The sequence below is a fragment of the Rhinichthys klamathensis genome, unplaced genomic scaffold (assembly GCF_029890125.1).
Source record: "Rhinichthys klamathensis goyatoka isolate OS25496 unplaced genomic scaffold, OSU_Roscu_1.1 h1tg000262l_1, whole genome shotgun sequence".
Taxonomy (NCBI): Eukaryota; Metazoa; Chordata; class Actinopteri; order Cypriniformes; family Leuciscidae; genus Rhinichthys; species Rhinichthys klamathensis.
In genome coordinates this window covers 2,101,346-2,128,313 of record NW_026606783.1, presented here as the reverse complement: position 1 = coordinate 2,128,313, position 26,968 = coordinate 2,101,346, and the positions used below count along the sequence as shown (strand labels likewise).

Sequence of the window (26,968 nt, the reverse complement as noted above, 5' to 3'; positions counted from 1 at the left end):
CATGGGGCTGCAGTAAACCCAGCATCTGGGCCGCACAGCGGGGCAGATAGCACTGAATTTTAGACCGCCAAAAGCTTAGCTTGTAAGGCGGGTACCTCCAGGTTATAGTATTTTATAAATGTAGACGGCGAGGCCCAGCCCGCGAAGAGGCCACGCCTCTCGTGGAGTGCGCTCTGACACCCAAGGGGCACTGTAGGCCCTTTGCAGAGTAAGCGAGCGCAATGGCATCCACTATCCATCTGGATAGGCTCTGTTTTGAGGCGGCGAGTCCCTTGGAACGCCCGCCAAACAAAACAAAAAGCTGCTCCGTCTGTCTGAAAACAGACGAGCGTGACACATAAGCTCTCAATGCCCTGACGGGGCAAAGGAGACTCACGTCCTCCTCCTCACTGAGAACCGGAAGGGCGGACAGGGAAATTACCTGGGCCCTAAACGGTGTATTGAGGGATTTCGGGACATACCCGTGCTAAGGTTTGAGAATGACCTTCGAGTCATTAGGCCCAAACTCCATACACGACGCGCTTACTGAAAGCGCCTGCAAGTCCCCTATGCGCTTCACTGAAGCGAGAGCCATGAGAAACACTGTTTTGAACGACAGGTGTTTCATGTCCACCAGCTGGATTGGCTCGAACGGGGCGCCTTTCATGGCCTCCAGGACCGTGGAAAGGTCCCACGTCGGGACTGAAGGGGGCCTGGGAGGGTTCAGCCTCCGAGCTCCCCTAAGGAAACACACGACTAAGTCATTTTTCCCCAGCGACTGGCCAGACACCGGTTTTGCAAACGTTGCTATGGCCGCCACATATACTTTGAGCGTGGATGGGGTCCTGCCCTTATCCAGTAGCTCTTGAAGGAAGGAAAGCACTTCCGAAACCCCGCATTCCACAGGTGAAAAGCTCTGGGCTTGACACCATGCAGAGAAAACAGACCATTTCGAGGAGTAGAGCCGCCTGGTAGACGGAGCTCTAGCCTGCGCGATCGTGTTTAACACTCCTTCTGGGAGGCTAGCGGGTACCCGTTGATGGCCCATGCGTGCAGGGACCACAACTCCGGGCGAGGGTGCCAAATCGAGCCCTCCGCCTGAGAGAGGAGGTCTCTCCTCAATGGTACAGGCCATGGGGCAGTGCTGGTCAGCTGCATCAGGGCAGGGAACCACGTCTGGTTTGTCCAGAGCGGAGCTACGAGCAGCACTGGGCATCCGTTCTCCCTGATTCGTTCCAACACCTGAGGCAGGAGCGAGACAGGAGGAAAAGCATATAGGGGGCAGCGGGGCCAAACATGAGCCAGCGCGTCACTGCTTTTCGAGAAAAACTCCGGGCAATGAGCGTTTTCGTGGGACGCGAATAGGTCCATCTGTGCTCTGCCGAACGTTTTCCACAGCAGCTGGACCGTCTGCGGGTGCAGCGACCATTCCCCTGCTGGAACATTGTTCCTGGACAGTCTGTCTGGTCCCACATTCAGGTGACCAGGCACGTGCGCTGCTCTCAGTGAGAGCAGGCTGTGCTGAGCCCAGACCAGGAGGCGTTCCGTCAGCCTGTGAAGGTTTCGTGACCTAACGCCGCCCTGGCGATTTATGTATGCCACCACTGACATGTTGTCCGACCGGACCAAGACGTGGTGGCCTGTTACCTGGGGACAAAAACGCCGTAGCGCTTTGTCGACTGCTATCATCTCCAAGCAGTTTATGTGAAGGAGCTTTTCCCGTTCTGACCACAGGCCAGCTAGCGGTCTGCCCTCGAGCAGCGCTCCCCACCCCGAGGTGGAGGCGTCCGTAGACACCACCTTCACACTCGAAGCGGTCCCCAGACTCACACCTGACTGATACCAGTCGGTTATTTTCCAAGGTTCCAGAGCTGAAACACACTGTAGGTTGACCCTGAGGCGAAACAGACCCGCTGTCCATGCCCTGGGTGGAACCCGCGCTTTCAGCCACATCTGCAGTGGGCGCATGCGAAGCAAGCCCCACTGGAGTACAGAGGCCGCTGAGGCCATCAGCCCCAGCATTTTCTGAAACCTTTTGAGCGGAACTATCGAGCCGTGGCGGAAGGAATTCGCGACGCGCTGAATATTTAGTCCGCGCTCTGGTGACAGGCGTGCCGTCATGGATAGCGAGTCTAACACTGTTCCCAGAGAGGAAATTTTCTGACTGGGAGACAGTGAGCTCTTCGCCCAATTGACTGTGAGGCCCAGCTCCTCGAGGTGCTCGAGTAATGCGGCCCTGTGTTCTATGAGCTCCGATCGTGATCGAGCTAGAATCAGCCAATCGTCCAAGTAGTTCAGGACTCGCATGCCCTGAAGTCGCAGGGGTGCGAGCGCCGCGTCCATGCACTTCGTGAATGTACGAGGTGCTAGGGACAGGCCGAACGGCAGGACTGTGTATTGATATGCCTGGCCCTCGAAAGCGAATCTCAAGAATCGCCTGTGATGGGACGCTATTTGTATTTGGAAATAGGCGTCTTTCAGATCTATTGACATAAACCAGTCCCCGTGGCGCACTTGCGCGAGGATTTTCCTGGTCGTAAGCATTCTCAACTGGCGCTTCACAAGTGCTCTGTTCAGCTGTCGCAGATCTAAAATGGGTCTGAGACCTCCATCTTTTTTCGGTACCAGAAAATATCTGCTGTGTAGGCCCCCTTTGCTCTGAGCTTGAGATAAAGGTTCTAAAAACACCTTTGCTCAGTAGTTTCGCTATCTCGGCTTGAAGTAGATGAGATACGTTTTCCACCGTCGTCTCGACGCGCGCCGTATAACGGCGGGGACGTCGAGCGAATAGCCTCTTTTTATAGTGTTCAGCACCCATTCTGATACCCCAGGAAGCTGTGCCCACACTTTCGCGTGAATAGCTAGGGGTAGAATGAGATCTGGGCTCTGGCCGAGACATAGTGACGGCAAGAGAGCTCCGGCGTGCTGTAACGCAGACACTGTGTTTACAGTGTGTGAGGCGGGGGGCGCGCCGATCGCGGCGGGCAGCCTGGCCGCGCTCAAAACCCTTATAGCAGTTTGCTGAGGGAGAGAGAGCGGGGCGAGCCCCGTGGGGCTTAACATGTCTGTGAGTGAATGTGGGCGCAGGACAGCGGGCACATTTACTGCACTAAAAAACACCGTCGGCCTGAGCTGACTGAATGCGTGTTGGTTTCGTTTTCACAGAACCCGTGGGACATGTGGTGTGTAGTGTTTGTGGGCACTGAGACGTAGGCACATTCACTACATTTAGTGCACAATCGACATGAGGCGATTTTGTTTGTGCGAGCCCTGCATTTTTGCGGGCTGTGTTTGTGTGTAGAAATGAGCCCTGGGTTGTAGGCATTTTCAATACACTCATAACACCATCGGCTGTGGCCGGAATACCAGAAAATACACCATTTATGTGATTTATCTGGGTCGCCGTGGGAACAGCATTTGTGTGCAGGCAAGCGGGCATGGTACTGGCTTGCTTACTGCAAAATACACTGGAACAGTCACATTTTCTGGAACTGAACGAGCGAAAATTTCAGTGGAAGTCTGGCCACGGCGAGACTGAAACACCGTCGATTTCCTAGGAGGCTAGGAATACTTGTGTTGGTTTCGTTTTACAGAAACCGTGGTACATGCAGTGTGTAGTGTTTGTGGGCACTGGGTTGTGGGCACATTCACTACATTTAATGCACAATTGACATGCGTCGATTTCATTTGTGCGAGCCCTGTACCGTGGCGGGCTGTGTCTGTGTGTAGAAATGAACACTGGGCTGTGAGCATTTTATTACACTTATAACACCATCGGCTGTGGCCGGAAAACCAGAAATACAATGATTACATGATTTTTCTGGGTCGCCGTGGAAACGGCCATGGAAGCTTTAGCTTAAGTTCTGTCAGGAAGACTCAATCAGCGCGCCATGTATTACCTCATCCCTATCCAATCAGGTGTTAACAGTCACAGTATATAAGATTGGTACTTATACTTGTCTGAGTTCGCAGATGCTGACGCTGCCATTCACCTCCATCCTCCCCAACCACCACCAAGACGGTACCTTCCCCTCCATCCTCCCCATCACCGCCACCAGGATGGTCCCTTCCTTACCTCCGGGGGGGTCGGCTGCGCCCCCGCCTTCATCTCAGGCGGGACATGCAGATTCGGCTAACCTCGCTTTGCTCGCTAAGGACGGGGCCTACGCCAAAGAACTCATAAATTTATGCTTGCTGAGCTGTCAATAAATGTATATAGCCATTCAATTTATCTCCCGAGTCTTTCTGGTAGAATTTATGTGCAGGCAAGCGGGCCGTGGTACCAGCTTGTTTACTGCAAAATACACTGGAACAGTCGCATTTTCTGGAACTGAACGAGCGAAAAGTTTCGGTGGAAGTCTGGCCGCGGCGAGACTACATTTTTATCTGCTGCGAGAGCCGGGATCGAACACGGGTCTCTCGCGTGAAAGCTTTGGGTTCCGCCACTGGGCCACAGGGAGAACTACACTAGCGCAAGCAGATAAGAGAGCGTCATCACAGTTGCGTGTTATACAACAGGCTCATTGCTGCAATAATGACATTTTCAGCCGCTCAAACTAGGAGCTGAGAAATGTTTAAGAAATGGAGATTAGTCCGGCCTCGGCGGGGACTAAAACACACTCTTTTCTCATTTGCCGGTGACGCACGCCCAGCTGGCCCGTTTCCTTGACGACTCGCGGACAGAAGGCGGAGGTCCACAGAGCTCGCCTGTTGCGCGGCGGTTGCGCGGGCGCCTCCCAATCGAGACCGATGCTTTCCATGGCCTGAGAGAGCAGACGCATCAGCTCAGTCTCAATGCCGGTTCTCTTACCAGTGGTCTGGCGGGAAACGCTAGCGGAGGGGAGGTCCACGGAGCTCGCCCAATCCTCGCTATCGGATGCCAGAAGAGAACACGCCTCGGTGGGTTCGTCGAACTCGTGGACGGACGCGGCGGCAGGCGGCGGCCGTTGTCCGTCAGTGAGCGACTCGAGCGAAGCCGGCGAAGCTGGCGGGCGAACCGGCGAGCTTTGGCGGGCTGGAGAAAGCTCGGGAGCGCGCTGGGCGCGGCGCTTCTTGCGGCGCGGCACCACGGCGGGCTGTGGTGAAGGCTCGGAGAATGATGCCAGGCGAGTCCTCAGAGTCACCATAGGCAAAAGCTCGCAATGAGGGCATCCGCCGTCGGCGAGCGCGAGGGCCGCGTGATCCTCACCCAGGCAGGAAACACAGATGACGTGCCGGTCTCCGTCGCTGAGCGGGGCGCGGCACGAGCCACAGGATGGCATCTTTAAAAAGACGCAGCTCTTTTGTGAAGAGAAGTGTGAGTCGCGTCAAGTAAGCGAGCAAACACTCTCAGCAGAGTAAAGATACACAGAGTATAAAAGAATATAGAACGCCGGAAAGCGCAGCAGGTACGGCAGTTGAAGGCGGCGAGGCCAGCGACTCCAGAGCTCGTCCCGCTGAAAGGCTTGCTTCGACGTCGCGGCTTCTCACTCCGGATCCAGCGATGCGTGTGCGTCGCTGAAGAGATAAAAATCAGCTTGTACCAGCCTAACGAGCATATTTATAGGGTGAGACCACGCCCTTTCTGGCGGGACGTGACGATATGGGCGCGAATTGCCCCCATTGGTCATTACGTCACGCAGAGTCTCTCTCGATAGGCTGCTGCATTTGCCGCAAGAGCAACCAATAGGCGCGCGAGCTGTTTCGCCTATGTCTGCTTGCTGCTGCAAAGCGTTTTACATTAATAAAAAATTAAGGATAATTTTTGGCTTCAATATCTCGTGGAAAAGAGTTTTTCCCCTAGCGTAAAGCTATTACCCAGTACGAGAGATACTCTCGTAAGAGAACACACATCCGTAACAGTACTTTACTATTTTCTTCAACATATATTACACATAGCCATACCTCAAATGAAAAATGTATTAGAAGTTCCTGAGGTCATTTTTTGATTTTTTTTTGGTCATTTCTCGATTTGATTTGATTTATTTTCTTTTTCTTTTTAACTCTAGTGTAAAATGTATACAGTATATATATATACAGTTTTAATGGGCTTTATTTTTTTTTCTATGTGTTATGTCACTGTCACAGCTAGTGGCTGCTGTGTTCCATTGAGCACTTCTTTACATTTCAATACAAATTTGATATCCATTATGCAAATTGAAACTTTGCCGGGAAACTCTGCTCAATTTGCATTGTTTAACATTCCCATTCTGACTTTTCCCCTTCAGCTCTTTGTCATTGACAATGGTGCGGACGACTGGCGGATCGCCATGACCATGGAGCGAGTGCTGCTCATCTCTCTGGAGCTGATCGTTTCGGCGGTTCACCCGGTGCCGGGGGACTTCAAGTTTATGTGGCGGGCACGGCTGGCCTTCTCCTACGCTCCCTCGCAGGCGGAGGCAGATCTAGACATGGTGCTGTCTGTACCCATGTTCCTAAGACTCTACCTCATCGCCAGAGTCATGCTGCTACATAGCAAGCTCTTCACCGACGCCTCCTCCCGCAGCATAGGGGCACTCAACAAGGTCAGAGGTCAAACCAATGATTCAAAACAAATAATTTAGGGTGTTAATTATATGTGTAGCATTTGTTTCTGAGTGTGGTTTTCCTTTTCTAGATGTTTACATTCTTTTGGCTAGTTAGAATGGTTCCAGTAGCCTCTGTTGGTTGATAGCAGTGTATTCTGACTAAATAATATATTTGCAAGTAACACATCGCCTGATTCCTGTTCGAAGGTCTCTTAAAAGCATGAAATCACATACTTTTGGAGGGTTCTGCGCTATCCAAGCAACTGCCCTTGAGATGAATGGGAATGCTAACAGCTAGCTTTCTTCAGGTATTATAGACCAACTAGTCCAAACCTCATCAACTGGTCAGCTTTTCCCTTCCTGTCTATCTTCAATGGCCCACTTGCGCCCAGATTCAATAAACAGATCCTCTTTATGTTTTAGTTCCCTTTTATGTGGACAGTCATGAGCATCGAGGATCGAGGACTGTGGTTTTCTGCGCTAGAGGAAAGAGGTTTTGTGTGGATTTATGTGGTTTGTTCAGTCTCTTGAGAAAGATAAACCTTTCAGCTTTACTGACAGTTTAAAGATTCGACTGGTTGGTTCACACTGACCCACAAAACAGCAACAGGGTTAACACACTGATCCAGCCAGTTTGGGGAAGCTACTTTAAAACTGCTACGAGCTACTAAAAATGAAAACTAGTTACACTACAGTCTAATAGTCAGATAAGCTAAGGGTTTCATACTTTTCAATTCCTTGGACTTTCAAATATAATGATCCCTTTACTAGGGACCCCTTTCCTAAAAAGGCTGCTATTTTCATGTATACAGACCCATTTGAACTGTAAAAATATGAATATTATAATTTTGTATTAAATGTTATCTTGAAAATCTTTATTTTCTGTCAAGTTGACTACCCACCATTCGAGAACGGTTAGCTGTATACATGTGAAGAGAAACAGAACTGTCTTTTCTAAATTATTTTTCTTTAAACTTTTTTTTTTTTTTACCTCCAAGCATCCTTTTACAGACCTCAGTTTCAAGACCTATAAGAAAAATTATTAATGAAGCAATTGACAACATTGAAGCCAGGTACTTAAAGGGATAGTTTTAGATATTTAAATTCTGTCATCATTTACTCACCTCAAGCTTTTCTAAACCTGTATGAGTTTCTTTTTTCTGCTGAACACAAAATAAGATATTTTAAAGAATGTTGGTAACCAGACAGTTGATTGACCCCATTAACTTCCATAGATTTTGTTTTCTCCATACTATGAAAGTCAATGGTCAATCAATGAAGTCGGTCAACTGTCTGGTTACCAAAATTCTTCAAAATATCTTCTTTTGTGTTCAGCAGAAGAGAGAAATTTATACAGGTTTGGAGCAACTTGAGGGTGAGTAAATGATGACAGATTATTTTTTTGGGGGGGTCCCATCCAACCACAGAAATGTATTACATTAAGAAGTAAAATGCATTGCCTACACCATGTTGACTTTATCTCTAATCTTTCTATTTAATGTTTCTCATGGTCTCGTTTAGTGTTTGTACTCTTTTTCCCGTCCTTTAACTGTCCTGTATCCCTCCCTTTACTTTACCACAGTATTTTTGTCTAACTACACTGCTATTCTCTCTCCACATAGATGCACTATCCCTTTAAGGGATTATAATTGTTTATTTATTTTTATTAAATAATTGTTTTTATAGTTTTACCATATCAAAACCGTGGTACAGGTGTCTCATGGCAGCACATACAATCCAAGGTTATTATAGTTTTGCTTTTTTAAATTAGTTTTTATTTAATATCGTTTTCAATTTTGCTTTAAATTTAAGTTTAGTTTTAGTTAGTTTCATTAATGGTATTGTTAGTTTTAGTTTAGTTTTTATTTTGCAAACACATTTCTATTTATTTTTTATTTTATTTAGTTTCAGTTTTAGTTTTAGTAATTATAGTTTAGCAGAGCTAACAGAACACTTCCAGTGTAGACCAAAGCGAGACGATTAATTTCAGCAAAGTTTAATGTTTGCCCAGATTACAGTTAACTCTTGTGCAGACATCTTAATAATACAAATAAAATAATGGTTTGAGATTGAACAAAGCACCAAATAAATAGAACTTAAAAGTAGACAAGAAAAAAAATATGAAAAATTCAGACAAACTAATTCATATTAAAGATTAAATCTTGTTAAACATAGTTTACTTTTTTTCAGCTGTACATGTAGCAGAGTGGCCACTGGAACATAACAAAAAAACAGCTCAATTCATCTGACTACAGCCAACACAACCTGCTGTGAAGCCAGTGTAATTAAATAATAAGTATCTATGCAGTGTGTGAGTGTGCACTGTGTACATGTCTTTATATCCTGGTGGGGACTTAAACCTGAATGCACACAGACGCATGGGGACTCGTGTCACTTTGGGACCTATAGGTACACAAGCTTATAAATCATACAGAATGAGTTTTTTTTTTTTTTTTTGAAAATGTAAAAATGGAGAAAGTTGTGTGTAAGATGGGTAAGTTTAGGGGTCTGTGTAGTGTGTGTGTGTGTGTGTGATGGGTCGGGTTAGTGTAAGGAGACAGAATATACTGTTTGTACAGTATAAAAAAAACCATTACGTCTATGGAGAGTCCCCCCACAAATAGTGGACCAGACTGTCTCTCTCTGTGTGTGTGTGTGTGTGTGTGTATGCGCGTGCTTGTTGGTGTGTCGTGTCCTGGTATTTCCTAGAATCCCTACATTGTCAATGTTAATGAAAACATGATATCTCAAACATACAGAAGTACATTAAAGGTTTTTTTGTGCTTGACGGACTTGTTTGCTGTTGCACCCGCGCATTGCAAACGGCATTCTAAAAACGCTGCGCTCAAGTTAAAAGAAGTTCAACTTGCGTTTCATTACCTTGTGTTATTTCCCATTCCACTGCCACAAACGCATCCTTTATGAACAGCCGATGTGTTCTACGATGTGTTCTACGTTACGGTCCTTCATTGAGCACGTCACGACACGCGGTTAATCGCCTCAGCAACTTCACAAGGGTGAAGCGCCAGGCATTTCCCTAAACAGCCAGGTCAGATTTTCCGCCAAAGTAAAGAGCTTATTAATTACGAAAACGATTATTTATTTTTGCTCATTATTATTTTATTTCAGTTAGTTTTTCAGTAACTGTTGTTAGTTTCGTTTCGTTTTAGTTTTTCATTTATTATGAATTTTTAATTTTATTTCAGTTTACGAAAATGTTTTTTGACCAATAGTTTTTGTCTTAGTTTCGGTTTTCGTTTACGAAAATAACCCTGATACAATCATGCATCAACTGGTAGTTAAAGCCAAGGATCGGGTGAAGGGTAATAGCTTAAAAAAAAAAAAAGACAAGAGTCAAGAAATGAAGACATTCAACATACATTCTCAAGAAAGTATTTTTTTTTTTTTTTTTTATAAAATATTATTATTCGATCAATCTTAATTTTATCAGACAAAATTTCTCAAAACCAATAGGGGGTTTTGAGAAATTGTTACTGAATCTTAATTACAAGCTAAATTTACAGGTAAATTTGCCCTAAATAAACAACAATATAAATTAGTTGAAAACATACAGACAGCAGCATTTAACTAAATATTTAATTATAAAAAAGGCAAAACGGCTGCAGATGCCCTTCGGCACAAGAGAGACTTAAATCTGAGATTAGTTTATTTTGGAACCGGATGATTGACATGCACCTTATGATTGAACGGATTCACTAAAACGAATCAAACCAATGCAGAGGACCTGGTTTTGACTATTATTTAGTTGGCTCAGCTGTAATGCTTAGTGTTCAACACAATGTGACATAAAATGTGACATAATGACATTGTTATTCTATACTGATACTGTACTTATTGGAAAAAGTGGCTTGTTACTGGAAAAGCTACATTATTATAACAGCTAAGCTACTGTCATGCATGCTACTAAAAGTAATGCTAGTAGTGTTGCTACATTTACTTAGTTACTCCCCTGGATCCAACTAAACCCACTTGCTATTTGGTGTGTGTGTTGGCATTTGTTGGGTCAGAGTGAACTAGCATTAAGACGAACCTTATTTTGAAGGTCAGTGTTGGACAGGAGCTTAATCTAATTGTTTTTGCATTGTTAGGATGCAGCATCACAGCTCGGTGTCAGTTGATGTGACTGATGAATATTCTGCTGTAATGGATTTTATGATTGATGGCTGTGTGTTTTTCAAGCAGGTTTATCTCTGCTCCCCTTTAGATGGCTGATTGATGTCTCTGAATATTGTGTATCTCTTCAGCTTTGTGCTTAAAGGGATAGTTCACTTTGAAATTAATTTTTGGTATGTTTTAGCTTACCTCAAGGGCATCCAAGATGTAGGTGTCTTTGTTTCCGCAGTAGTTTCAATTTTGATATTTTTAGGTCAAACCGTTCTTGTCTGTCAGTCATATAATGCAGGTCTATGGTCACCACCTCAAAGAGCATGCACAGAGAAGTCCAAATTAAACATGATTTAATGACTCGTAAATGTAAGCACACATTGATGGCCTAAGACACGAAACGAGCGGTTTGTGTGAGAAAACGAACAGTATTTATATCGTTTTTACCTCTTGTAACCACAGCCACGTCCAAGTGATCTGAGGGCGCGGGCGCATCGGTCTGCGCAAGCGCCGTAAAGCGTCGGAAAGCGCCGGAAGTGATCTCTCGCGCGATTGTGAAAAAAATTCAACGTTGTCTGTTGAAATATCGAAATCGTCTTCCATTGCGATTTCCTGTATATCTAAATATGTTTAGATCTTCACAGTGAAAGGTAACACTTCCGAAATCTCTGTCTAAACAATGAGTGACGTACACGCGCGAGAGATCACTTCTGGCGCTTGCGCAGACCGAAGCGCCCGCGCCCTCAGATCACTTGGACATGGCTGTGTTTACAAGAGGTAAAAACGATATAAATACTGTTCGTTTTCTCACACAAACCGCTCGTTTCGTGTCTTAGGCCATCAATGTGTGCTTACATTTACGAGTCATTAAATCATGTTTAATTTGGACTTCTCTGTGCATGCTCTTTGAGGTGGTGAGCATAGACCTGCATTATATGACTGACAGACAAGAACGGTTTGACCTAAAAATATCAAAATTGAAACTCCTGCGGAAACAAAGACACCTACATCTTGGATGCCCTTGAGGTAAGCTAAAACATACCAAAAATTAATTTCAAAGTGAGCTATCCCTTTAAGAGAGGTTGAAGAATGACTGCCGTGGCTGTCAAGTGTTTGATAGTTCAAAGTTTGAGTTTTGTCCTTCAGTGCCATTGAAATAATCCAAAACAGGAGAAAAGAGTCCTGATTTACTTTAATTTGAATGGGTGATTGGAGAGGGTAATCACTTTGTCCTTTGAGAGAAGCTCTTGTTTCAAAGAGATGTAAATGCAAATTCTCTTTCCTCTCATGTGCTGTTTTATCATTAATGATCGTGTGGCCCATCTTAGCTCAGAGATCTCCGCCTTCCCTCTGGAGAGCTGCCCTTTATCTGACTTTTCAGAAACACAAATCAATAATAATAATAATGACGATGATGAACATTGTTTTCAATAAAGTATAGATGAAATTGAGTACAAAAAAACAACAATGCCTTGGAGAAGAGCTGCATTAGAATCAATCTGAGTTGAAAATGAAAAGATTGAAGGGCTTCTTGTAAATTTCAGTCTGGACACCCAGTATTTCACATAAATTATGATATTTCAGGTCACAGTCTTTACTTTTGAATAAAGACACTGAACAACCTTTGATCTAAAACAGCTGTTTTAACTTCCTAGTGCAACCGGTAGGACACATATAAGATCAAACATGATCTTTTGATGGTCTTAATATGAATAAGACCACCATAGGGACCCATCTCACCACCAAAGCAGCTTGTTTTTGAGAGAAAATGCATATAACATTAAATACAATGCAAGGATATACACTACCGTTCAAAAGTTCGGGGTCAGTGAGAATTTTATTTTTATTTTTTGGAGGAAAGAAATCAATACTTTTATTTATCAAGGAATAATTAATTTGATCGAAAGTGACAGTAAAGACATTTATAATGTTACAAAAGTCTTTTGAACTTCCTATTCATCAAAGAATCCTAAAAAAAACAAAAAAACTGTACAACTGACAGACCAACAACTGTTTCAACATTGATAATAATAATAAATGTTTCTTGAGCATCAAATCCTCATATTATACTGATTTGTGAAGGATCATTTGACACTGAAGACACTGACACTGGTGATGCTGAAAATTCAGCTTTGATCACAGGAATAAATTACACTTTACTATATATTCACACAGAAAACAGCTGATTTACACTGGAATAATATTTAATACTATAACTGATTTTTGTTGTATTTTTAATCAAATAAGCGCAGCCATGGTTAGCAGAAGAGAATTCTTTTAAAAGTATTTAAAATCGTACCGACCCCAAACTTTTGAACGGTAGTGTATCTATTTGGAAAAAAAAATGCAAAAGATATATCTTTGCATTTATTTGCATTTAAGCTATATTGAAATATAAACTGTTAAGTTTACTGTTTAGTTTGATAAATATCAAATATTTATGTAGATCTTTATATATATATATATATTGTCTAGGGTGGTTAACGTAGCTAGCGCAATCGTAGGTAAGACACAAAGACAATTGAATGAGATATATTTATTGAAAGTTAAAGAAAAGGCATGGGTTATTATAGAGGACTCCTCTCATCCCTTACACTCTAGCTTTCAGTTGCTTCCATCGAGGAGAAGGTTTTAGACAACCTAGGGCGAGTAAAAATGTGTATCAGATGTCATTTGTGCCAACTGCTATTCGAATTTTAAATGCTGAGAAGATATGAACATGAGTAGGGGTGGATATGTAAGCTATGTATAGCTGCATGGGAATGTTACTGTTTTTATTTTGTGTATATTTTTTATGTTTTGTGATGTCCTTGTGTGTGGTGTATAGTGAAGCCAAAGACAAATTTCCACTTGTGGACAATAAAGGAACTAAACTAATATAAAATAAATATATTTTTTTTTAAATTCAGCCATTACTCCAATCTTCAGTGTCACATGATCCTTCAGAAATCATTGTAATATGCTGATTTATCATCAATGTTGGGAACAGTTGTGCTGCTTAATGTTTTTTTTTTATAACCGGTAATACTTTCTTCAGGATTCTTTGATGAATAAAAAGAACAGTTTTTTTTTTTTTAAATTGAAATCTTTTTTAACAATATACACTACCGTTCAAAGGGTTTGGGGTCAATGTTTTTTCTCTTTTCTTTGAAAGAAATTTATACTTTTATTCAGCAAGGATAGTAAAGATTTATATTGTTAGAAAAGATTTATATTTTGAATACATGCTGTTCTTTTAAACGTTTTATTCATCAATGAATCCTGAAAAAATGATTACAAGTTCCAAAAAAACATTTGGCAGCAGTGCACAACTGTTTCCAACATCGATAATAACCGAGTATCAAATCAGCATATTAAAATTATTTCTGAAGGATCATGTGACACTGAAGACTGGAGTAATGATGTTGAAAATTCTGCTTTGCATCACATAAATAAATTATATTTTTAAGTATTTTAAAATAGAAATCCATTATTTAAACTGTAATAATATTTCACAATATTACTGGTTTTTTTCTGTTTTTGATCAAATTAATGCAGGTTTGATGAGCATAAGAGACTTCTTTCAAAAACATTAAAATAGTAATGTTTCCAAACTTTTGACTGGTACTCTGTGTATATATATATATATATACAGTGGGGAGAACAAGTATTTGATACACTGCCGATTTTGCATGTTTTCCCACTTACAAAGCATGTAGAAGTCAATACAAGTAATTTTTATCATAGGTACTCTTCAACTGTGAGTGACGGAATCTAAAACAAAAATCCAGAAAATCACATTGTATGATTTTTAAGTAATTCATTTGCATTTTATTGCATGACATAAGTATTTGATACATCAGAAAAGCAGACCTTAATATTTGGTACAGAAACCTTTGTTTGCAATTACAGAGATCATACGTTTCCTGTATTTCTTGACCAGGTTTGCACACACTGCAGCAGGGATTTTTTGTTTCAGGTCGTTGTCATGCTGGATGACCCAGACACGACCCATCTTCAATGCTCTTACTGAGGGAAGGAGGTTGTTGGCCAAGATCTCGCGATACATGGCCCCATCCACTCTACCCCTCAATACGGTGCAGTCGTCCTGTCCCCTTTGCAGAAAAGCATCCCCAAAAAAATTATGTTTCCACCTCCATGCTTCACGGGATGGTGTTCTTGGGGTTGTACTCATCCTTCTTCTTCCTCCAAACACGGCGAGTGGAGTTTAGACCAAAAAGCTCTATTTTTGTCTCATCAGACCACATGACCTTCTCCCATGCCTCCTCTGGATCATCCAGATGGTCATTGGCAAACTTCAGACGGGCCTGGACATGCGCTGGCTTGAGCAGGGGGACCTTGCTCGCGCTGCAGGATTTTAATCCTTGACGGCGTAGTGCGTTACTAATGGTTTTCTTTGAGACTGTGGTCCCAGCTCTCTTCAGGTCATTGACCAGGTCCTGCCGTGTAGTTCTGGGCTGATCCCTCACCTTCCTCATGATCATTGATGCCCCACGAGGTGAGATCTTGCATGGAGCCCCAGACCGAGGGAGATTGACCGTCATCTTGAACTTCTTCCATTTTCTAATGATTGGGCCAACTGTTGTTGCCTTCTCACCAAGCTGCTTGCCTATTGTCCTGTAGCCCATCCCAGCCTTGTGCAGGTCTACAATTTTATCCCTGATGTCCTTACACAGCTCTCTGGTCTTGGCCATTGTGGAGAGGTTGGAGTCTGTTTGATTGAGTGTGTGGACAGGTGTCTTTTATACAGGTAATGGGTTCAAACAGGTGCAGTTAATACAGGTAATGAGTGGAGAACAGGAGGGCTTCTTAAAGAGAAACTAACAGATTGTTTTAGATTCCGTCACTCACAGTTGAAGAGTACCTATGATAACAATTACAGACTTCTACATCCACTATCCTCTCCCTATGGAGGATCCCTTTCCCACTCTACAGATAAAGCGCTGTGAATTCCGGCTCGCGTACCCCGAAGTGATAAAATAAAACAAAATTCTGTATCAAAATTTATAGGCAAGAAAAGTAGTTTGTTTAGGCTGGGTTGTATGAATTACAAACCTGCGCACATATTTTAAAAAGCACATAACTATAGAATTCTGAATGAGCATGTGAACGCCGTCAGCGTTAATCACAGGTTCGCGTTTAAAGTCTGATCATTTCGACGGAGGTGAATCAATCAAAGTTAACTTTAGCTGGAAGTAACATTATTCAAGAACCGCTATAACGCCAAAACAATCTGTTACCTTAAATTATATGTTTATCTCTGTAAAGCTGCTTTGAAACAATTCATTGTTAAAAGCGCTATATAAATGAAGATGACTTGACTTGACTGACATGCTTTGTAAGTGGGAAAACCTGCAAAATCGGCAGTGTATCAAATACTTGTTCTCCCCACTGTATATAATATAATGAAAATCTAATTAAAATGAAAAATTCCCTGCTATAGACCATACTTTTTAACATTCATGATATAAGGCTTAACTGATCATTAGAAACTGCTCATATCCATCAGGTAAAGCTTCTTGCAACTTGTTGCTTGTGTAACTTCATCTACTGTTACGGTAAAATCCAGACTGAAAGGAATCACACGACTGGTTGTTTTTCTCTTTTCAGGTGCACTTTAACACACGGTTTGTGATGAAGACCCTGATGACCATATGCCCAGGCACGGTGCTGCTAGTTTTCAGCATCTCCCTGTGGATCATCGCTGCCTGGACCGTAAGAGTGTGTGAAAGGTGAGAGAGAGAACGAGCGTGAGGAAAAATGAACAAATGAATCATTGTGTTTGGAACTGCGCCATTGTGTCTAGACGCTGTCAAGTTTCTAATGCTTAATGAGGACTCACCTGAATCCCCACCAATAAGTGGCACTGCCTGGATGAAAACACTCGCGTGTGCGAACACTTGCTCCTACACGTCTGCTGTTCTGAGAGAGACCAGAGAGAAAGAGACAGAAAAGGAGCACTTTCATTCACACCCTTGTCTGAAACCCGAGACCTGTCTATCTAAACAGCTTTCCCCTTTTTCCAGACACATATGCACTCCGGGTAGCAGCCAATCGCGACGTACATCAACAGATTTCCCATGTTGCATCTTAAAAGGGTCACGGGATAAACTAGGCCCTCAGGCCAGTGAGTGGGTGTTTCCGACTCTGCCAGCCGTGTTGTCATGGTTACAAACTCTGGATGTGTGTTAGTCTCGGGGTATACGCTTTAAAATTTTGAGGGTTCCCCGGACTGGGGACTTGAGATTTGATGATTGTTTTGATAGCGGTAGGCTCGAGCAGCACGATATGAGTGACGGTTTGCGCATTTGAATTGCCACATGTGATCAGGGCAGAGTCGTTGTGAGATGAGCCTACAGGGATCTGGTCTATTTATATGCACTGCACTCAAAGTCATCACGTTAAAGGCCTTTCCAGAGGAGGAGTTTCCCTGCTGGCTGTATGCTGCTCTTACTCAGTCCGGCATGCACACAGTGGGCTTTAGGCCTCCCTCTGACTGGATGATCTTGTTTTGTAAACTATATTCTTCGGGAAGTTGCTATTATGCCTTAAGAGGACTTAAAGAAACTGATGGTACTGTAAAAATAAATTAAAAAGGCTTTGATTTTCTTCTGTTGCAGTCAACATGAAATTGGTTTTATTTATGTTCTTAATATATATTCTTGGTCTTATGGCGCTTTTCCATTACCAGTACCAGCTCGACTCGGCTCGCTTTTCGCTCCGTTTTCCATTGCAGAAAGTACCGCCACAAATAGTACCCGGTCGTCATAGCGACGCCTTTCGTTCCTCGTTGCCCCATCAAGCTCTCGCTGGATCCTCTCTTCGGCAACCAAACAAAGGAATGTCTGCACCTCCTCGTTTGACCACGGCGTATTCTGAGTTGCCATAATAATAGTAGTAAGTTTAGTAGTAACTATCTCTGGCCAAACTATTTAAAAATGGCGGGGTTATTCTGGATACTCCATCTGGCGCGTGCAATGACGACGCAGTGAATAGTGACGATTCTCTCTGACCAATCAGCAGTCGGCATTGTTTTCACGTCACATTTTAGTATCGCCTCAGCTCGCTCAGAACCTCGCCGGAGGTGGTACGAAAAAAAGCACCCGAAAGCAGGTGCAATGACGACGCAGTGAATAGTGACGATTCTCTCTGACCAATCAGCAGTCGGCATTGTTTTCACGTCACATTTTAGTATCGCCTCAGCTCGCTCAGAACCTCGCCGGAGGTGGTACGAAAAAAAGCACCCGAAAGCAGGTACAGGTACAACTTTTTCACAGTGGAAAACCAAACAAAGGCGAGTCGAGTCGAGCCGAGCCGAGGCGAGCTGGTACTGTGTAGTGGAAAAGCGCCATTATTCTGCTCAATTCATTAGTTCAAGTTAGTAAAAAATGTATTGATCAGTTTTTGGGTTTCCTGGGAATCAAACCTACAGTACGACCTTGGTGTTGTTAGTGTCATATTGAGCTTCAGTGAGTCTTTAATACGCCTGCTCTCTCTTTCAAAGTGCTCTGTAGAGAATTTGTGAAAGCATTTATTTTTTAAAGTGGAAAATATTTGTATTCATCAAAATAGTCTTAAATGTCATACCTTTTTATAAAGGTGCTGTATGCCATTTTTTTTACTGTACTAAATCATAAAATACCATAATATATTTGCAAAGATTCAGGAAACATGCTAAGTTCAAATACTTTTTTCTCTGAAAAACAATGCTACATACAGTTATTCTTCTCTGAAAGGTGCGTTCCGTGCCGGAATGTCTGTTTTGTTTTGGTCTGTGGGATTCCGCCCACTCCCAATTTTACCAATAGTAGCCTATTTTAACACCACCGGTTGTCAGTTGGTGGAAAACCCAGTGTTTTACAGCCATGGAATCCAGCAAATGAACTGGGACAGAGATCGCAAATTTGACCTGACCTAAAAAGCCTAGGCAATAAAAAAAAAAACCTTGTACATTACCTGATCAACTTATAATTGTACTCGTTCATGTTGTGTCTGCTTAAAGGTCCGTTCACACCAAAGACCGATAAAGATATAATTCTAAAAATCGTTTTCAATATTAAAGAATAGCAAAGTTCACATCACAGCTATAATGATAACAGCACAGCTTTCAACCGCTAACTGTCAGTATTACATACTGCACCTTTAATGTTGTTACTTTGACTGAACGCGTAGATACGAGTAGGATGGAAAGATGGGCTACAAACATGTTTTCTTTTTTCTTTTGTTGGTTTTCTTTTATTAAGTTTTCTTTTCTTTTATTTAGTTTTTATTCTTAGTTTGGTTTTGGTTTTGAATTGGTTTGCCATTATTGAGATGTTCTCAGGGAGGGAGGATAAGAAAAGGTTTTTGGTTTTTTTGCTGCATCAAAGGTATAACCAACATTTAAGAACCGTCTCAAAGTTTCTCGACAGGCCTCTTGGCAAACACTTAGACTTTCTAGAATTTCCTTCAAAGTGCTTTGCAGATCAGATTAAGGGATGGAAACGGATGAAACAATTTGATGTGAAAACTTTGATGTGATATTTGTGCTTATTTCACATCCAGTTATTGCTTCGCCATACCTTCCACAGCCTTCCAAGTTACTTTCAAAAATCAAATCTTTCCAGACTGAACCGCTGCTTCTTTATTTCTCTCTCAGGTACCATGATGCTCAGGATGTGACCAGTAATTTTTTGGGTGCCATGTGGCTCATCTCCATCACCTTCCTCTCCATTGGATATGGAGACATGGTGCCTCACACCTACTGTGGCAAGGGAGTGTGTTTGCTCACAGGAATTATGGTACAAACACACACACACACACACACACACAAATAGCACAGAGGTTTCACACCCACAGTGGCAGGGGACAGTCTAAAGATATGTTTTTCTTCTCGTTAGCCATGTCTGTTAGCAAACACCAGGATGCACCATCTAGCAAACATCCAGTGTTTTTAGGATGAATCCTCTTGTGTATTTTGGGACTGCACATTTGTTCAGCTTTTAGGCTGTTTTAGGACTGCCATTGGTCTTCCTGATAACGTTATGATGGCGATAGCTTAATGTAAACCCCAGGTATTTCTTGTTATAATCCCAAGCCTTTATGTCTCTGTGCTTGAGGAATGCTTGACAGGTGGTGTAGAGCAATGGTTTAGCAGTGTGTTTATTTTGATATTGAGTTTGCAGATGTAAATATCTGTTAGTAAAGGCCACTTTCTCTCGTTTCATTCTACTCTCTGTTGTTCTGTTTGGAGTATTTGTTCTTCCTGTTCACACGCTGTCAGTTTCTGTGTCTCTAAATATCCTACCAGAGAGACTACAGAGGAGAAGCGTGGTTAACTTGACGTGACGGTTCTTTTTATTTTAGTTTTGATCTTTATCTCTCTCTCTCTCTCTCTCTCTCTCTCTCTCTCTCTCTCTCTCTCTCTCTCTCTCTCTCTCTCTCTCTCTCTCTCTCTCTCTCTCAATTACACACACACACACACTATACAATACACAATAGAATACAATAATGACAATACTTACATGTCAATGACAAAATAAGTATGTCCATGATAAAGAAAAGGAAGTGTCTTTTAAAACTCTAGTTTAAAAAACTATGTTGTTAGAAATGTTCTCTCTGTATTCCTATTGATTTCATGTGGTTTTGGAAAAATATTTTAAATATTTTAAAGAATATTTTAAACTTAATGATACTAAAATGTCATGTGATGTAATTATCAAGTAAATAGTTAAAAGCTATTTTTTAAATAGATATCATTATTAAATTATAAATATCAATCAATAGCAGTTTTCGGGGAGTTGCACCACATGACATTTAATTTAAAAAACTGAACTAAGTTTGTCAAATTATCTGATATTTTAAGAAACTTATTCAGTCATGTGGGTTCGCAGGGTCCTCTGTGATATAATTTCCTGTTATATTTTATTTTTTTATTCATTATAGCCAAGCTGCTTAATAATGATTTTTTTTTCTACCATAATGTTTCTTCATTATGATATCAGGATAGTTCTATCATCTTGACATTTTTGGCTCAATGCTCCCCAAAATTAATTTTAATTAAAAACCTGCTTATCATAGAACAGGTGTATTCAAGTTATTGTATGTGTGAACTGAATTATGTTTTGAATATTTATTAGATCTGGCCAAAAAAAAAAGAAAAAAAAAAGTAATTGACCCAGATAATACTGATATATTCCCACAGTCTAATGTTTCAAACTGTTTGCAGTCCTTGCTGGTTTTTTTTTCTTCTTTTTTTTCTTTTAAATATGAGCTGCTGAAGAGATGAAATGCTACAGAATAGGAATTCTAGAAGGATAGAGAGAAAGAGTGTTGGATTAGATTTCTTTTACTATTGATAGTGATTGTAATGACTTTCTATAGGCAGAATTATGGGACTTGTTGCTATGACAACATAGAAGGCCAACTCTGTTAGACTGTACCACTGCCCTGCGGAAACAGGAGTGTTTGGGCAGGGCTTTAGTTTGCCAGTCGCTTGGTGCAGCTCAAGGATTTGGGGATGCAACAAGCACCTGTCTATCCTGTCTGCAAATGTAGATGTGGAATCGAGGACATTATATATGGTCAAAGTGTCTTGAAAAACTCGTTTCCTCATTCAAACACCAACTGAAGGATAAATGATTGTTATAGTTGAGTATTAGCCTTTCTCTCGCATCATAACAGTGAAGATTCTGCATTTTAAACCGGAGCTCTAACACAATGGTCTGGTTTCACAGACAGGGTTTAGATTAGGCCTTAGTTCAATTAGGACGTTTAAGTAGCTTTTATAAACATGTTTTAGAAAAAAACATTACTGGTGTGCATCTTGAGACAAAACCATGTTACTGACATATTTTAAGATATATCAATGCAAATTGCTTTCAGATAAAACACCTCATCCATGCATTTTAGTCTGGGACTAGCTTAAGCCTTGTCTGTAAAACCGGGGGATATATTTTGGTCTGAGGGCAGGTGGTTTTTCTTATTTTCTCATGATCAATAACTGTCAGATCTGGAAAGAGGCGAAATATAAACTGCAATGGAGTATGTTTGCAGAAAAATTGATCATTCTGACACTCTTTTGTCACTTTAAGAGATACATTTTTTTTAATGTTTTTTTTTGCCTGGGAATAGTTTTATACAAGCTGCCATATGGAAACACACATTTTGACAATGTCCTAGGGTTTTTTTTTCCGTGGATGGTCGTCATGTTTTATTAAGTGGTGAATATGGGCAACAAAAGTGCTTCTTGAAAATGGGCTTTTTCGTTTTATTTTTAGGTCTGGCTCTAGAGTATTTTTGGGTGTACGTTTCTCTTCCGTATGTCCTACAAGTGGGTCTCCACACACATACACTATACACATATATGCCCCACACACAGTCATAGGAAGCACACACACTTTCATTAGTCACTTTTTAATTCCATTTCATTTCTTATTAGTAGTTCTCCGACCTCATTAACACTTCCTCTCCTCTTCTCGTCACTTTACACTCCATCTTTTTTTTTCAGACCTCTTCTCTTTCTGCGTTAAACTATTGTGTTCCTCTCTTCTTGATCAGAAATTGTATTCCTCTCTTCCTGTCTACCTCACTCCACTTCTTTACCTCTAAATGGGTTTATTTCCTCATTTTCCCTCAACCTGCCTCAGTCTTTTTTACTCTGTGTACCTCTACTACTTCGGTGTAGTCATTGATATCTTCAGTTTACACGTGTGTGATGTGCAAATGGGAGTAAACCTTTGTGTGTGTGTTTGTTTTTTGTTTTGTTTTTGTATCATCATAGTCTCTCCAGTGATGTCTACACTGTTAATGTTTCCTAGTCTATTTCAGTACATGGATGAATCTCAAGAATCTCAGGTCAGGGTCATATTTCTTCCCAGTATCAAAACATTTTTTAAATGTAAAGTATATGAAATTATATTTGGTTACTCTGATTAAATTCACTATTACTTTTATACAGTAATGACAATCATACTCATTATCATACAGTTTTTTTTATCAGACTAAATTGGGAAAAGGCAGTACAACAATGTGAATACTTAAAAATATAATTTTGTTTGCATATCATGAATGAGAGAACTACATTATGGTTTATTCAAAAGTTTGGGGTCAGGAAGATTAAAAAAAAAATACTTTTACTTACCTAAAAAAGCAATTAAAGTGAAATTTATAATGTTACAAAAAGAAATTATATTAAAAAAAATCTGTTCTTTCTATTCATCACAGAATCCTGAAAAAAATTTTTATCTTCCACAAAAATATTAAGCAGCACAACTGTTTTCAACATTGATAATAATAATAATAATAATAAATGTTTCTTGAGCATCAAATCAGCATATTAGAATGACTTCTGAAGGATCATGTGACACTGAAGACTGGAGTAATGATTCAGCTTTGCCATCACAGGAATACATTACATCTTAAAATATATTACTATAGAAAATAACAGGATCAAATAAATACAGCCTGGGTGAGGATAAGGGATTTCTTTATTTAAAAACATTACAGAATCTTACCCCTGATCTCAACCCAAACTTTTGAACAGTATCTCAAAAGGAGTTATTATTAACACATAGTGCTAATTTGTCAACTATTTTTTAATTTTGTCTTAGTCTCAGTCCTGTGTCAAGTGTACTTTTTAGTTTTTATCATATGTAGCCAGCCTTGTCCTGTTTTTGTTTAGTCAAGTTTTAGTCAGCTAAATGTCTGGCCATTAGTCTAGTTTTAGTCAATAATAACTTAGTCACATTTTCGTCATGCTGCATAATAGTTAAATTGATAATCATGATTATTTTGCTCAAAATTATAGTCATAACGATTGTCGTCATTTTAGAAAATTATTTTTATATTTCATCAGAATTATTGCACTTTCACCTATAAGCACAAATCAAGAGAATGTCAACTCATACGCATGGTTTATTTGACCTCATCTAGTTTCCTGATTTATTAGTGGCTATTTATCATATAAATTAACACACTCTCTACATTACGAAAGCTGGTAAAACAAGAAACTTCCCTCAAAGATTAAAGCAGTGAAATTCCTAATTCCAAATTCCATTAATGTTTTTCAACAGCAAAAAAAAAAAATCACAATCGCAAACAGTGTAGTCGATCTATGTTTGGATTTATTAAGACTTTCACCAAACAAGAACTTTGGAACCAGGTGTGCGCACAAGTCCTGAAAAGTGAAGCCAAAGCATTTCGATCACCCCCTGGTGGCTGGCTTCAGTACAGGTCTTAAACTCCACCCTCTCCATGTAATCGAATGAGACACGAGCCAAACTAAAAAATCCAATTACATTTCAATTTTTTTCCAAAGATGGTTTCTGTCATTTTAGGTAGTTCTTATCACGCAGACGTATTTTCAAGTGTTAATTTTTCCACTAAGTTTGGTTTTAGTTAGTTATTTGATGCCAAAAAAACGGGGTGTAACGTCATGATTGACAGCTGTGCTTACGATTGAGTCTGTGAGAGTGGGAGTGTGGGCGGGACCTTGGTACCGCAGCTCCACCTCAGGATAACTACTACGCAGGCTCAAGCTCCGAATGACGTAAACGACCATTACTGGGAAATTTTAGCTTAATTTTTCTATAGTGGAAGGAAGCAGAGACACGCTGTCCATCTTTTTTTACGGTCTATGTTTGGAACTCAGCAAAATCCGAAACTTTTTCGCATGAGCTTGCGTTTCCTGTCACTCACATTTGCATGTGTTTGAATGCAAGTCAGTGGAATGAAAAGTGTAATGTTACCGCACCTTTAGTCGTGAAAAAAAAATGGTTGTCGACGAACATTTTTCGTCGTAGTTTTCGTTAATGAAATTAACTTAATTAAATCGTCAAAGCAGCTCTTTTTCATAAAATGAAAATACATTGATTGTCAGCAGGTTAAGTAGTGCTTGGTTTATATTAGTGTTGTCAAATTTTAAATTTGGTGAAATTTTAAAAATGTGACTTTACCTGCATTTCCCTCTAGCATTTTGAACACTATGAATGTATTCTTAAACACATCTGGTAGGCCATTGTGTTCACACGCTCAACATATATGTCTGTGATTGGCTAAAATGGTCAGCGCTTCAAAAACATGTTCATCTTCACCATGCGGCAACAACCTTCCGGTCTCTCTCTTGAATCCAACACGGAAGTGATTTAAACTGCAATTCATCTACTGGCCGCTAGAGACAGGCTACAAAAGAGAATCAATCCTATTGACCCCCCATGTAAATATGCCAAAATTTGCAGTAGAAAAAAATATGTTTACAGCCTGGTACAAAAAGTGCTTTTGGTCTATATAGCTAATTTTTCCCTTCATGACAACTGTGAGGGGGGTGAATTTTTGTACAACTCATCCGTTTAAATTATATTAAGCCTTAAAGTTCTGCATAATTAAGGGCGTGGCCACTTGAGTGACAGGTGGATTGCCGCTGCTGTCACTACTTAGCCATTTGTCTGCTGCCTGTTAGCGTCACTTCACCTCAGCTAATCCCGCCTCTGCCGATTTTCAGTTATCAGGGAGTGACGTGTGGTGACGCGCTGCCAAGATGGCGACGGCCGGCTCCACCGACTGGGTTTCAAAAATGTTCTTCATAAACCTACGGGTGGCGTCATGGACACTACGTCCATATTTTTTTTACAGTCTATGGTTTTCACCAAGTGCCACACAGATACAGACGGGAGCATTTGAAAGCAGGTGTCTATCAGCAGATCCGTCTATCAGTGGATATATCAGGAATCCGCTGATAGACGCCTGCTTTCAAACGCTCCCATGTGTATCTGTGTAAGCTCTCGGTGAAGACATGTTTTTGTAGCGTTGATCAATGTAGCCAATCACAGACACATATGTTGAGCACGTGAACACAAATATGTTGTCAAAATGTTAGAGGGAATGTATCATCACATGTTTTAAATTTCAGTACCGACTTGGTTCCGAAGTCGGTATATATTTCACAATGTGTGTGTGTGTTGTGTGTGTAGTGTACCTGGTATTTCCTATGTTATGGGGACCAAACGCCCCCACAAGGATAGGTAATACCAGTAAATGTTGACCTTATGGGGACTTTTTTTGTCCCCATGAGGAAAACGGATTATAAATCATACTAAATTAAGTGTTTTGAAAATGTAAAAATGCAGAAAGTTTTCTGTGAGGGGTAGGGTAGGGGATAGAATATACAGTTTGGACAGTATAAAAATCGTCACGTCTACGGAAGGGTTCAAAACACTTCACATCCACCCTCTTTGCATTTTTTTTTTTTCATTTTTTTTCTAATGGTCTCATGAACTGGATGTTTCCCTGGCCCGTACATGGATCTCCTTTTATTATCAATCATCATTTGTGATGCGATCTGGGAAAACCCACCACATAGTGAAATTTGGCCTATTACCTATTACACATGAAAGCTGGTATCAAGCCCTTTCCAAATCTGTTTTTATTTTTTTTTCATAGCTTGTTGGTAGCAAAAGTTATGTTTGTCTGAAGTTGGCTGATCGCTATGATTTTCAGGGACGGAATTTTGAGAAAAACAGGTTTAATTAACTGTCACCGGCACTCTTTTTTTATTGCCTTTTTTTCATATCACATATTTTATGTGTATAAATAATACACTATGTCCATTATGACATCATTTAGGGCACTGACATCCCCAGGAATTAGCAGATTGAGGCGAGCAAGATCATTTAAGTGAGCAGCTATTTCAGACTCTGTTGTTCTCTTGTTCTCCTCCAACTCGAGATAACGTAATAAAACTGCGTGTCGTTACAGTTGAAACAAGTTTAGCGCGAAATGCGCACTGATACACCTTCACTGTACATGTTATGTGGTTTATTTTGATAGGTAAACTATCTTTGTTTGTAGTGTTAAGAGACGGACAGGTATGGGCGATTTTTTTGCACCTCCGCCGGGCGTCAGAGAAATGGTCGCATTTGAGAAAGAGCATTTTCAGCTTGCAACTATAAATAGCTATTTTTCTGCACTAAACAAGGGAATTTTGCCAAGATATTTTCAGAGATAAGAGACAAGATGTTATAGAATAATAATTTAATGAAAAAAATAATTTGACAATTGACGGGTTTTCCAAGATCGCATCACATTTATTATCAGACATGTTTCCCTGTTTCTCCATGTGATCTCTGCTATTGATACAAGTATGAAGTATTTTTATGCTTCTTTGTGTTTTCACACCTTGACCTCATCTTTTGTCTCTCACAGGGAGCAGGTTGCACTGCATTGGTTGTTGCCGTGGTAGCCAGGAAGCTTGAGCTGACAAAGGCGGAGAAGCATGTGCACAACTTTATGATGGACACACAGCTCACCAAACGGGTAAACACACTCACACACGCTTCAATAAACACGTAGGCATAGCTTTATATTCAGAGAACCATATACAT

At 41.0% G+C, this 26,968-nt stretch overlaps 1 protein-coding gene across 2 annotated transcripts in view; it reads left to right on the top strand.

Moving 5' to 3' along the window:
- kcnn3 (potassium intermediate/small conductance calcium-activated channel, subfamily N, member 3) overlaps positions 1-26,968 on the top strand; it is a 77,380-nt gene that overhangs the window by 41,246 nt on the left and 9,166 nt on the right. For both annotated transcript variants that reach the window (XM_056267607.1, XM_056267606.1), the window contains exons 4-7: positions 6,186-6,482; positions 16,221-16,342; positions 19,249-19,390; positions 26,790-26,900. In XM_056267607.1, coding sequence (XP_056123582.1) covers positions 6,186-6,482; positions 16,221-16,342; positions 19,249-19,390; positions 26,790-26,900 — 672 coding nt within the window. The remainder of the gene's footprint in view (positions 1-6,185; positions 6,483-16,220; positions 16,343-19,248; positions 19,391-26,789; positions 26,901-26,968) is intronic.